Source organism: Lytechinus variegatus, chromosome 17 (assembly GCF_018143015.1).
Source record: "Lytechinus variegatus isolate NC3 chromosome 17, Lvar_3.0, whole genome shotgun sequence".
In the NCBI taxonomy this organism is placed as follows: domain Eukaryota; kingdom Metazoa; phylum Echinodermata; class Echinoidea; order Temnopleuroida; family Toxopneustidae; genus Lytechinus; species Lytechinus variegatus.
The window spans coordinates 9,905,842-9,919,325 of record NC_054756.1 but is presented as its reverse complement, the minus strand read 5'-3'; the positions used below and the strand labels follow the sequence as shown (position 1 = coordinate 9,919,325).

Genomic DNA, 13,484 nt, shown 5'->3' with positions numbered 1-13,484 from the left:
CAGGTCACATGATCAAGGTCAAAGGTCATGTGAGATCAATTAACTTTGGCCGCATTGGGGGTATTTGTTGAATTACCATCATATCTCTGTAAGTGTATTGGTCTAATTCATAAAACAGGGAAATGAGAGTAACCAAGAATCACTGAACATCTTGTGTGAGTTACAGTAGTTTTCAAAGTCAGCACTGCTGCTATGTTGAATCGCGTGATGCAGGTGAGACGGCCAGAGGCATTCCACTTGTTGTCTTTATCTCCTACCCTTAGTGTTGTGTAAATTGTGTACAACTGGAAAATGAAAGCAAAACGAAGTCAATTTCTTAGTGAAAGCCCCTTTTTTTAATTTCTTGCGACCAATTTGTCCTCCATTATGTACTGAAAATTGTCTTTCTTTTTTTTCCCGTAAATTTATTTGGACCAAAATGATCACGATTTTGTAGTGAAACCATTTTTAGGGGGGGGGGGGCTTTTCAAAATTAAACCAGCACCCCAGGTGAAATAATATCGTTCCTATATAGGGCCCTATGAACCATTACAGGTTTCATGGACCTGGTTTTGATTGTTACCTTTATCATTGTTCGACTTTTTGTACACTGCTTTTTCTTACAAAATATGTCACACTCGTACCAGGGTACCAATTCAGACCGACGATATCTATGACGTTACTTTCGACTGCATTAGGCATAACATCGGTCGTATGACTCGATTTGGATTCGGTTCCATTGGTTGGTTAATAGTTCTGGGGTCCGTTGCAGAAAGGGTTGCGTTTGAATGCAAGTCAATAAATCAATCGCAAGTCCCAAATGCGCGCTGCTGATTGGTTGAAAATCAACTTGATTTTAAGAGTTGCGATTGATTGGAGCTCTTTCTGCATTGGGCCCCTGGACATGTTAGATTTGTTTAGTATTTATAGCATCATTACCGTTAACCGCCATCTCACTGCAAGGGCTTAGGCCGGGGCGGGGGGGGGGGGGGTGCAACCTCCCACTAAGGCAGTGGAGTTCCTACACTGGCAAGCAAAACGAAATTTGTACCCCTTATATTCTGCTTTCAACTGCTGATTTTCCTTTAGTTCCACATCCCAAGGTGAGCACCCCCATAGTTTCACCTCCCTAAGATGCACACCTCCCCATGCTCAAACCAGCCTACGCCCTTGTCACTGTGAAATATGTAAATAGGAAGGTAGAGTAACTAAGGAGGACTTATATAATATAGGAGATATAAAAGGGCATACACCCTAAGATGTTTGCATAATGTCATATTTGTATTAAATTCGTATTTGTATCGAATATATTTTTCTGCCGTTCCTCTTATTTATTGTAATTGATTCATCCATTGTTACATGTTCTAATTTCATATTCATATATGATTGAATCAATAAAATATTATTGAAAAAAAAATGTGTTTTGTTATTCTGATTTTGGTTTCTTTTTCTGCCATCGCTGTTACTTGATGTCTTGTGGAGCTTTAAAAAAAATTAAGTGATCTACCGTCTATTTTCGATGACGTACTATAAAACTGAGAACAAAATATATTTGAAATCTTGAAAAAAAGGGAATGAACATGAATCTTCATTTTTGTCTTTAATGATTCATATTAATTTTCAACATAATTATTACAGCTTTCTTTTTTAATGTCTGTAAACAAAATAGTGAATGAATAAATTTATATGTTTACAATGATGACCTCTGATAATAAGAAAATAAAATAAAAAAGCAAGAAAATCCATAGATTGTTAACAAATACAAACAATAATCGTTACGACACTAAAGCTAGTGTTCTAGTATGCAATTATAGTAAAATAAAATGCGCCTGACATAAAGCGTATAAAAGGCCTATTTATCAATTATCATATCTGTCAGCAAATCAACACACTTCATGAAATTATCGTAATGACCCCCCCCCCCGAAAAAAGTCGACTCACATTCTTTCCGTGGCGTCTATTTATAATTTTATTTTCGGGCGGGAAGGGGGGGGGGGGGTGGAGTGAGGTCTTCATTGCATTATACAGTATTCGCTTGACAAAAAATGCGTTGAGGGTGTAGCATTCTTCAACTGGCGAAAGTCGAACGACCTGATTAGGATTGTAATAGCGGAAAGGTAATCGGGTGAAAATTTTTAAATCGGAAACTCGATGTTACTATATTTTTTATACATAACTAGGAGTATAAATTATGAATGTTTACATTACAGGGAGAAAAATTAATGAAGGAAAAATATGGAAATTCGTGACTGTGATTCAGATATTTCTCTGTGATATAAACAAAACTTTCCTGGGCATAATGGACATTGCACAAGTAAGAGAAAACATCTTGAAACTACGTCAAGGAACTATTCTCTCACAAGAACTGCGAAGAAAGTTTTTCTTCTTCATTAGATCAATAATGTCCACAATGTCATCCCTTGTTATCCCCCTAAACGGGACGGACCGACCAATGTAATGTATCGATTAATATCGATCACCTTCTTTCTTCATCACTTTCTCTCTTCCCTTCAACGGATCGATATCCGACTCGGGGAGGAGGGCCGGGGTACGTTATACGCAAATAGCATTTTGTGGTGGAGGGGTCTATTGTTAATGTGGAATAATGCATTAACAGTTATAAAACTTTTGGTCGGGCATCTACAAGGATACGTGGGACGAGTTAAGCTGTCAAACATTTCGGACGCCATCTTGGGAACGACGCTTTAAAGACGCACGACGGACAGAAGACGCTTGGAGATCGAAATTCGCGTAGTTCTGGAAGCGTTTTTAGGCGAAATCTTGCAGGATTTCTGTTGCCATGGTACCGGAATAATATAAAAGGAATATTTCAAGCAACATGGGACGTATAACAACGAGCTGTTTCATCCTGGTAAGTATTAATCGACGACTCAAATCGTCTAAATAAAGAGTTTAAAAAGGGAGAATGGGGATAATAGAATATGGCAGTAAAACAGAAGTGACGCAAGCGGCTATCTTGTGTACTTAATTCGACGCATATTTTTTAAACAGATTAAAAAGTATATAAAAATTCGACCAAGTTGAAAGATATACATTTTTATAGGTTTTAGACATTTGAGTTGACCTACTCACCAGTCGGTATTTTATTGAAGTACACTTTTTGATATATTGCGTAGCCTATTATGAATCATTGCATTATTAGAATTTGGGGTTTTCGTCAAGATAAATATATATTTACCAACCATTAGTTTACTTCAATACTGATGATATTTCACGAAGTAGTTTCATTTTTATTTTTGATTGAAGTCCTTTTTTGTACAGCATAAACGCGCACATTGCAACTTTGAAAATTAATGGCTTTATTGAGAGTAAATGACCACCAACCATGAGGTTTAGCTTGCTCCTAAGATTATAGATGCCATATATTTTTTCTATAGAATGTATATTCGTATAGTCTCGACTGTATTTACTTGATTCGAATTTGGTAAAAATAAAACTATTAAAATGAGTGATGAGTTTATTGGGGGGCACGACATACGTAATTTATATAAACGGTATTTCATGAGAGATTTCATTCAATAAATCTTACAATGGTAGGATTAGTGCAAGTTATATATAGGTCTATGTGTTAGACTCGCCTTTTCTTTCATTTAATTCAGCAAAGGCTGTTTCTTGTCATGACAGTCCCTGTATATTCTTTTGAGGGACCAATATATTCCAAACGGGAATGGATTAGAGGGTCTGAAAAGATGAAAGCAAACGACGTGAGCCAGCAAAGATGTTTGCTTTTTAATAGTAATTTCAATTTTTTCGGAAAAATAATATTTTTACTCTTCTCTTTCCGTTTCTTTCTTTTTCTCTCTTTTTTTTCTTGGTCGTGAATTTTATTTTTTTACAACAGTACTGCATATTTATTACGATGACGCTATAAGCAATAATTTTCACGATTACGCAATTAGTAATATGTTTTTTTAAGTTGATAACTTGATATGTTATACTTATCAATCTATTTTCATTTTTAATCGCGTTTATGGATTTTCTTTACTTGAGTATTATGCAAGCCGAGTATCCTCTAATAGTTGTAAGTCTATGACCAATTCAGAAATTGATCATAGTAAATCAAATGTAAATAAGTATAAGGAGTCATTTATCTCATATATGTATTTAATTTTCATCTATTTCATAGAATATGAATATTTCCTGAAAAGTTTATTGATCACTCCCTCTCTGAATTTTCATTTTTTTTCATGATTGCTTCAACGATTTTTGCCACATTAACCGACATCAAGATTGATTGTTTAAATCTCAAATTTCTCCGAGATTCCTCGACATTGTATGTACGCACGGGACCAGTAGGTCCTATGACGTACAATGGGGGGGGGGGGGTACGACCAAGAAGGGGCATAGGAGAAAATGAAAGAAAAAATAGCTAGGGGAAGAGTAAAAATCAGAGCATTTTCTGAATTGTATGTCAAAATCTGTCAAAAATTGTATTTTAGAAGAGGGTCAAAAACTTTCCTTACGCGCTTGCTTCGCTCGCTTGCATATTTCTTTTTTTAACTGTTGCTCTACCCGTCATACCTAGTCCAAACAAATTTTTGCTCATCACGCCACTGAACAAGTATAATTAATTTTAATAGCAGATTTCCAAATTTCTAAACATTCTCCATAATTATGCTAATCAAGTCCTAAAATATGGAATGAGCTTCCTGGTTATATAAAACAAATGTTTAAATGGAACTGGATATAACTTTGACAAATAATTGAAATACATTTATCATGAATGTTATTGACCACACAACTTAGATTTAGTTTCTGTGGATATGACAAAAGCATGTATACCCTCAAGTTTGTAGTTTCTTTCAATGTGACATTCTATTTAACCCCTTTATCAATCAACATTGTAGAGAATGATTTTATTTTATTTTCTCTCATATAGGTAATGATCGCCGTCTTGTGTGCGACCGGACACGCGGCAGGTAAGTTATACTACTACTACTACTACTACTACTACTACTACTACTACTACTACTACTACTACTACTACTACTACTACTATACTACTATACTACACTACTACTACTACTACTACTACTACTACTACTACTACTACTACTACTACTACTACTACTACTATACTACTACTACTACTACCACTACTACTACTACTATACTACTACTACTATTACTACTACTTCTACTACTACTACTATCTAGTACCACTACTACTACTACTACTACTACTACTACTACTACTACTACTACTACTACTACTACTACTACTACTACTACTTCTTCTTCTACTACTACTACTACTACTACTACTACTACTACTACTACTACTACTACTTCTACTACTTCTACTATCTAGTACCACTACTACTACTACTACTACTACTTCTACTACTACTACTACTACTACTGCTACTACTACTACTACTACTACTACTAATACTACATTGTGTTATGAACATAGCACCGATCATCATACGTCTTAATCAATTTCTTCATCGTTGATTTACTACTATATCCATATTCATTACTTAACTTGATACTTCCCTCTTTACTTTACACTTTATTCATTTGATGATTTTTGTCCCCATTCATTTAGAATTTAGAAAAGTTGAAATTTTATCGTATACTGATTCAATTATCCATTTATATACTCGGTATATCTATCTATCGATAGTATATCTTTTATTCATGTATTTATGAATGCACTTAATTATTTCTTTCCTTATCGATTCCTAGTTATGTTTGCCTTTTGGTGTTTATCAAAATAACTCGTCATCTGTTCAGTAGAATCAGACAGATATTATAATTGATTTCTCAATCTCATTCATATGATAATTAATTGATGTTTTTGAAAAATACCAGTGTATGTAAATTATACGTTTTCTGTCTACAGATTATTTTTAAATGAGGAATGTACACCGTTTTTACATTTTTTTCTTTACCATTAATCCCGTAAGAAAACTAAAATAACCCGCTTCATAGTGAAATTATAAATTGTCCTACCTTAATATTGACAATATTTTTTATCGTCACATTTCATTCTTTTTCAGATTTTCCATTTAGCTTCTTTCTGAAATCCGATTTCGCTGGGGTCCACTTCGTAAACAAGACAGCCGAAGTCGAGTACGTGAACGAGACGGAGTGCGGTCTCGCTTGCCTGTACGCACACGAGATCCATTGCGATGCCTTCGAATACGACTTCGAAAACGAAGAATGTTACCTCGTCTCTTCAGATGACGTTACAAATGGCGTCAACGTGACCGAGAATAAGGATTCAAATTATTACACGAAGTTATCAGGTGAGCTGATTTTCAATTTCAACTCAATTGTTGATATAAAGCGAATTTCCTTTGACGAAAAAAGAAACAAACAATACAAACACCCCCTTTTTCTCCCTTTTTTATAGATAAGCCTACGTTCACAATATTTTCATTCATTTTTCCCTCGTTTCAGAAAGTAAATCAATACACAAATGAAGGTAATAGAAAAATAAAATAAGGATAAAAAAGGGAAAAAAATAAACATAGGGAGACAATGCATCAGCCCCACAGTATGATTTGATATGCTTTGATTGGTTTTCCTTTCAAATTTGTACATAATATGATAAATAAAGCATTAAAGATATACTATAACACAATTATATATTAAAGGAACCCAATTAAAAAATAGAATTACCTTAGATGGTTTTTATATTTCACAGTAAATATTCACAATAGGAAACACACGGAAATTTCACCATAATCACAGTCACAGTGCGGAGAAATTTGATAGTGTTTACGATGCAAAATAAATAAATATACAATATGAACACATTCTGATCACACGGTATTTTTTTCAATTCCTTGAATGTTTTAGTGTACTTCAAGTCTTATATCGAATTCGTAGAAAATTTCTAATGTACAGTGTAATCTATCATGTTATCTATATATCATCTAATTAGTTAATCACGTAATGAACACCTATGTAAATTAAATTGATTAATTAATATTTATTGAATCCTTCATTAAATCATCTAACCATTCAATTGAAAACTTAAACGATTTGTTCATCCACTCGTTAGTCATATTAATCTCTTTCAATTATTAATGTTTCATCGATTAATCAATTAATTGATTGATGGATTCATTGATTGATTTATTCATTCATTTGCTCGTTCGTTCATTTGTTTATTTCTTCTCCCAGGTCCATGCCCAAATCCACCCGTTGGGCTGGAAGACGGGACCGTCCCACTTTCTCGTATTTCCATGTCGTCATACATGGGCGGGGAGGAAAATGGACCAATAGACATGGCCAGGGATCACGTAAGGCTAAACTCGCCCGGTGGTTGGTGCGCTGGTGAAGCAGCGGATATTAACAACATCACCGAATGGATACAGGTGAGAGAAGAATGAGGTGATGGTGAAATTCGTAACGTATGTTTATTCATTCGATTCGAATATTCACCGTCCTATCTTGCGTGTAAAACACATGGTTCATTTACTTCTTCTTCCACAACATTTGTATATAACATTAGAGGACCACCTCATACAGAAATACTTTCTTAAGTACATCTATAAAAAATATATAAAGATGAGATCATATTAAAAAAATGTATACATGAATGTCATGAAAGAGGAGACCTTCAAGACGCTGAGCTTGTCAAAACAAGGTCCCCAAAAGAGAATAGATGGCTTGAAATTTTAACTAGTTTAAGAGAGACAACTAGTCTATTATATTTTTCACTCTTTTCAGATTGATTTCGGTGAGCCTAAGATGATTGGTGCCGTATCAACCCAAGGTTTTAATCACCCAGATCTTGACAACATCTACTGCTCAGAATATTACCTCTCTTATCGATTTACCGATAGCGATACCGATACAGGTTGGGTCATCTACGAGGAGAGTAGTAGTACAAAGGTAATAAACAGTTTATTCTTAAAAATCGAATAAGTTAGTCTAAAAGAGTATTTGTTCAATCTAATATGATTTCTTAATGTCTACTGAATGCTTGTACATAATGACATGCTTACTTATGTGAATTTAGATATTAGATGAACATTATTGTTATTATTATTATCATTATTGTTATGATTATCATTATTTTCATTATCGTCATTAATCATATTTTTATCAGTTAAAGCATATTAAAATCATTATATTTATGTACTTTATTAAAAGGTTCCTTCACTGATCTCCAATTATGTATATATATATTTTCTTCGTTACATTTCATCCAGATATGTTATTGAAATTACAATCGTTTTCTCTCTTAAACGTGTGAGTAAAAAAAAATAACACCTCACAAATCCCCAATTTAAGGGAAAGATATCTCATGAACACACAATCAGTATATGGACTGAAATAGTATAATTTGACGATAGGTAGGTATTCTTTTGCAGTGATGTAGTTTTTGTTAGCGCCAAAGTAAGGCATGCCGGCAGTTAATGAATCCAGATTTCAGTGATGTGATAATCCTACTACAAGAGTTGCATTAAAATCCATAGCAAAAATCACCTTTTCAATATTAACATTATAATTGTTTAATAAACGCTTTCATTATCAATCCTCAAGTTTGATTTCATTGCAAAGTGATTTGCAAATATATTCACTAACTCATAAATTATGACATCATTGGCATCTGGATTCATTCATTGCAGCCATGTCGTACTTTGGCGCAAATAAATCTGTCGAACCTTACATCATAGTAAAAATATCTTCTTATTCAGTTGTCCAAGCGTTAACACATACCACATAAATATGGTATCAAATTATTTGGGGGAAGAATTTTTTTCTCCATTTAATGAATGAATTTTTTTCAGGCCCTATAATTATGTGTTCATGACATATTTTCCCTTAAATTGGAGATTTGCGAAGTGTCATTTTTTTTAACCCACACGGTATTTACTACTTACGTATAAATTTATGTTTTAAAAATCTGTTTTGTTATAGTTTTTCGATGGTAATTCTGATAGCAATGGAATAGTAAACAACACGCTTGCTACCCCGGTCAAAGCCACCAGTATGAGATTACACCCAACCGTCTGTCAGAATCATCCATGCATGAGACTCGAATTATATGGCTGTCGAGGTATGTAGTCTAGTTTTCCATACATTTTTTTTATAGCTAATTGACGAATTTTGGATGAGGAATACGATGCTGGTATGCTAAAGTCTCTACTTTTGTTCCAAAACCGTGTACAAAAAAAAAACATTACAAAATACCATGTGATTGTGGTTTTTGCATAGAATCAACCCCAACTTTCGAAGCAATGTGCTATATGATTTTTTTTCAAGATTTCCTCTGGCTGATAAAGTTTAAATGTAATTCAACTCGATCGTATTAAAAAAAATGAAAACTATATTTATAAATGAGATGAAATTAAATCCCCAAATTGCTAAATTATAAAACTTTTATAATGTTCAATTCGAGTGTGATTATTTTTAAATATTAAGAAGTTAAGACAGAATATTGGCAATGCGACAAAGATGTGTGATGTCACTTGTGAACAACTCTCCATTACTCTAGTATATATTTCACTTAAACTGCCTCTTTTATCACATTTACCAGTACTAGATCACGTGTTTTTTCTATAGGAGGGCATGTAATACAGATTTTTGAAGAATGTATCATGGATAAAGAGTTTGCATCGCCATAAGAAAAAGCAAAAAGAGACATTTTTGGGCATTTTATAGTCCATTAAGGGGAAAGTTGTTCACATGTGACATCACGCATCCTTGTTGCATTGCCAGGTCATTGCATTAGTGATTGCAATATTTAAGTGCTCACTTTTTCATTATTTTGTCTGATTTTTCTCAAACTTTCTTTGTTCTTATTTTTTTTTGACACAAGCCTGCTTGTTCTAAAGGTTTCGTTTTCCTTTAAATCCCCAAATTACTAAATTATCATACTATTATTATTAATGTTCTGCCTTTGGTGGTTTTTTCCCCTTTTAATTATTATTTTGCAGTCGACTGTGAACCGAACCCGTGTCGGCATGAGAACGCAACATGTACGGATTCAAGCACGTGGGTTTGGAATGTGACATGTGACTGTCCTACAGGATTGTCAGGTGACTTCTGTCAGGTCAATTATGACGAATGTGCATCAAATCCATGCCAGAACGGAGCAAAGTGCGTGGATGGCGTCGATCGCTACAACTGCGATTGCGCAGACGGATTTGAAGGTATGGGTATTTTGTATTCATTTTTCCCTCCATTCCATTAGGTAAATATATGCAATACAGTACAAGAATGAAAGATGAAAATACAAGCTATACGAACACAAAGTGTCATTCATTTTAATTTATTAATATATTGATATATGCCTACTAATGATATATATCTTTTTTACATTTTCAATATTTTGTGGAAAAAACGTCGTTCTAAGAGTGTTTTCGGCATCTTCATCCTACCCATACTACCTGTAGGATCAAACAAAACTTGTCTGGTAACACAACCAACAAGTCCTTTAATGAAACGCTTCCCGATTTTTTTTTAAATTGTCTGATCTCTGATGCAGTGGCGGATCCAGGGGAGCTAGGGTGGGGGGGGGGATGTTAGGGGTTTAACCCCTCCCCCACCTCGGGCTCCCTTAAAATACTTTAAAAGAAGGAGTGTGTGATCAAACTCCTGTTAACGAGAATCGTGCAAGCAGCGCAGAGCAATTGCCAATAGCAAAGCATTACGTCGCAGTTTTTCGTTTATTTATCGCTACTTGGCAAAAAGCTAGATCCGCCACTGTGTTGGTATAAATAACTCCTAATTCCACTCAGGCTCCTCCCTATATAATCCCCTAAACCGTTCTGCCCCCTCTGTATACTTGATTCCCGAAAATTTTAATCCCGCTCTAGTAAAAATTGTCTTTTCTTATGAGGCTTTCATATGCAGTCAAAGGCCATTTTTGCTAAATATGCCACCCCATGTTTTTAGTTTACTCCCAAGCTTTGTTGTTGTTGTTACATAAAGTTTCTGCTATTGGTCAAAACTTTGGGCCAATGAGCTGCTCGTACTCTGTCGTTTTTGAGCGCGCGCGCATGTGCAGGAGTACAGATATATGAATATTCATGTAATCATTCAACCCACGTTGGCTTTATTTGAGTGAAGTAAGAATTAGTTTATTCTGTGATTGGCTTCAATATTGATCATTATGAATCCTAGAATTGTGCTGGGTGTGAGTAATGGTGTAGAATGTGATATTTAATAACAAGCTATTTGAAATTAAGGTATTGATACTTATGAAAGTTGATCGTAATGTCATGACATTATTTTGGATACAGTCCCACTCGTAGATATTTACAGAGTGTTTGTATCCCTAATTGCACGAATGCAGTGACGTGAAGTCCTGTGTGTGTCGCGAGCGCGAGCCAAACAAATGCAATCAGCCTAAAAATCATTCATTGGTCGGACTCCCATACAATGCATGCATGTGTGTGTCATTCCTATTGAATATCCCTGACCATCGCAGTAGACCATAAATCATATTAATCAAATATATGTTTGTCATACTTTTATTTTAGCAAAAATAACAAGATTCAAGAAATCAGAGTTCAGACACGTCACATGTCGTCTCACTCTCAAATTCAAATCAAAGCAAGGCAAATTAACTCAAGCAAACTTAACTGAAACTCTATGTCTTGAATTGATTGATTGATCATGTTAAGAAATATTTGATTTGTAAACAATGAAATGAGTGGAGATAGGCTGTGAATGTGTGCAATGCCGGTTTCCAAATTTAAATTAAACAACGTGAATCATGATCGAAAACGGGATTACATAATGCAAATAATAGAAACAAAGGCTGTGTTCAATGTCCTCCATTTCAGGTCGTAAAAGCAGTAAACCTCCTTCAAATCATGTTTTGGAGGAAAATTAAAACGTTTAAAAAGATGCGTTTGTATGTATTAAAGCGTGATCAGACTTGGATTTTACGACCTTCAACAGGGCTCGACATTAGCAGTGGCCCGGTGGCCCCAAGCAACCAAAATTAAGAGTCGGGCCACAAAATTCTGGAAAAGCCTGCAATTGGTGGCCCAGTCCGGCAATCAAAGTTTAGATAAATTGTAATGTTTCCTATTAATTATTTTAGGGCCACCAAATTTGCTTTTCAGTCCACCAAGAAAATGAAATTGATGATTTTGGTGGCCCGATCGGGCCACCAAGACAAAGAAGTAAGTGTGGAGCCTTGCCTTCAGCATCGCGAATGCGACATTCAACAAACATCATTTTAACCAGATGCTATATTGAGCTGCTGAATTCATTACCGCCTGTCACTGTCAACTGCACCTCATTTGAGCTATTTAAACTGAAGGTGCAGTGTGTCAAGCTGTGTTAAGCTTCAGTCTGATGTTTTAATAGCTGCACATAGATCTAGAGTCCATTGTAGAAATATATTACTTGCACCATATATGGTGCAAGTATATACACTCAGCACTTGACAAGCACAAGGTATGATAATAGGCCAATGCCTGTGGACTGTACCAGAGTGGAAGAAGAAGTAAATTGAGTTTTGAAACGTCTTTGCTCTGGTAGTGGAAGCCTACACAAGCAGTTTCCAGAATTTAACTTTCCTGGGATGGGTCAAACTGAAAAACTAAAGCTGCGCTAATAAAAGCAGGAAAAGTGACCAATAGATCTAATCATTTAATTATATTTTCAACACTTAAACAGCACACCACTAATCGTATGTTCTTTGTTTTGTGATTTAGTTTTCAAACATGATTCATGTTGCTGTTAAAATTAGGAGTGGGCTATACAATGGTCAAAAATACTTTTTTTGTCATTTCAATATGGCAACAGTTTTTTTTATACCTTGTAATGTATCTCAACATGAAATGACAATATTTTTTGCCTCAGGTCCGAGAAAAAAAGTGTGCTTGGCCGAAATCCAAAATGGCAGCCAAAACCCCCCAAAATCACAGTTTTGGCCACAATTTTTTTATTTGGTGTTTTTTTTCTGGTTTTGGTGTCTATTCCTATGTTTTGAGATAAGGTAAAAGGAAAACAAAAAAACTGTTGTCATAGTAAAACCAAAAATCACCCATTTATAGCCCACTCCTATTTAAATAAAAAAAATCGACATTGAACGCATCAAAAGATTCTTGCTGGTGTGGCAAGCCAAGGTGACATCTTTCCACTATGACTGTGTCAGTGTGTGCGCGCTTGCTCAGTCGCTGTGATTTCATGAACACAGTAAAAAATGTAACAGAAGCAGTGTGCAGTGATGAAAGTTGAAACGGCAGCAAATGGCTTGTGACTGAGGGTCAAAAATATTTTTTTTTCTTTTAACCTAAGATGATTGTAATATTCTGATTTGAACTCTATCCAGTATTGTTTGCTCAACATTTTCAATGGATTTTAATGCTGAATTATTGTTATATTATTATTTTTTTTGCAAGAAAAGACATAACGACCAGATCTACTGTGTGAGTTAAAAAAATTGACACCTCACTTATCCCCAATGCAAGAAAAAAATGTGTCATGAACACATAATTATCATGGCCTGAAATAATTTTGTTTGCGACTTACATGTAGAATTCCCTTCACTGTTGGAA

General features: G+C 34.8%; 1 protein-coding gene across 2 annotated transcripts in view; it reads left to right on the top strand.

Annotated features, from left to right (window-relative positions):
- The first annotated feature begins 2,641 nt into the window (after positions 1–2,641).
- The window catches only part of LOC121431200, an 89,160-nt gene continuing 78,317 nt past the window's right edge, over positions 2,642–13,484 (top strand). For both annotated transcript variants that reach the window (XM_041628710.1, XM_041628709.1), the window contains exons 1-7: positions 2,642–2,851; positions 4,880–4,919; positions 6,006–6,254; positions 7,138–7,331; positions 7,687–7,851; positions 8,884–9,022; positions 9,903–10,118. In XM_041628710.1, the coding sequence (XP_041484644.1) occupies positions 2,819–2,851; positions 4,880–4,919; positions 6,006–6,254; positions 7,138–7,331; positions 7,687–7,851; positions 8,884–9,022; positions 9,903–10,118 (1,036 nt within the window). In that variant the 5' untranslated portion in view covers positions 2,642–2,818. The remainder of the gene's footprint in view (positions 2,852–4,879; positions 4,920–6,005; positions 6,255–7,137; positions 7,332–7,686; positions 7,852–8,883; positions 9,023–9,902; positions 10,119–13,484) is intronic.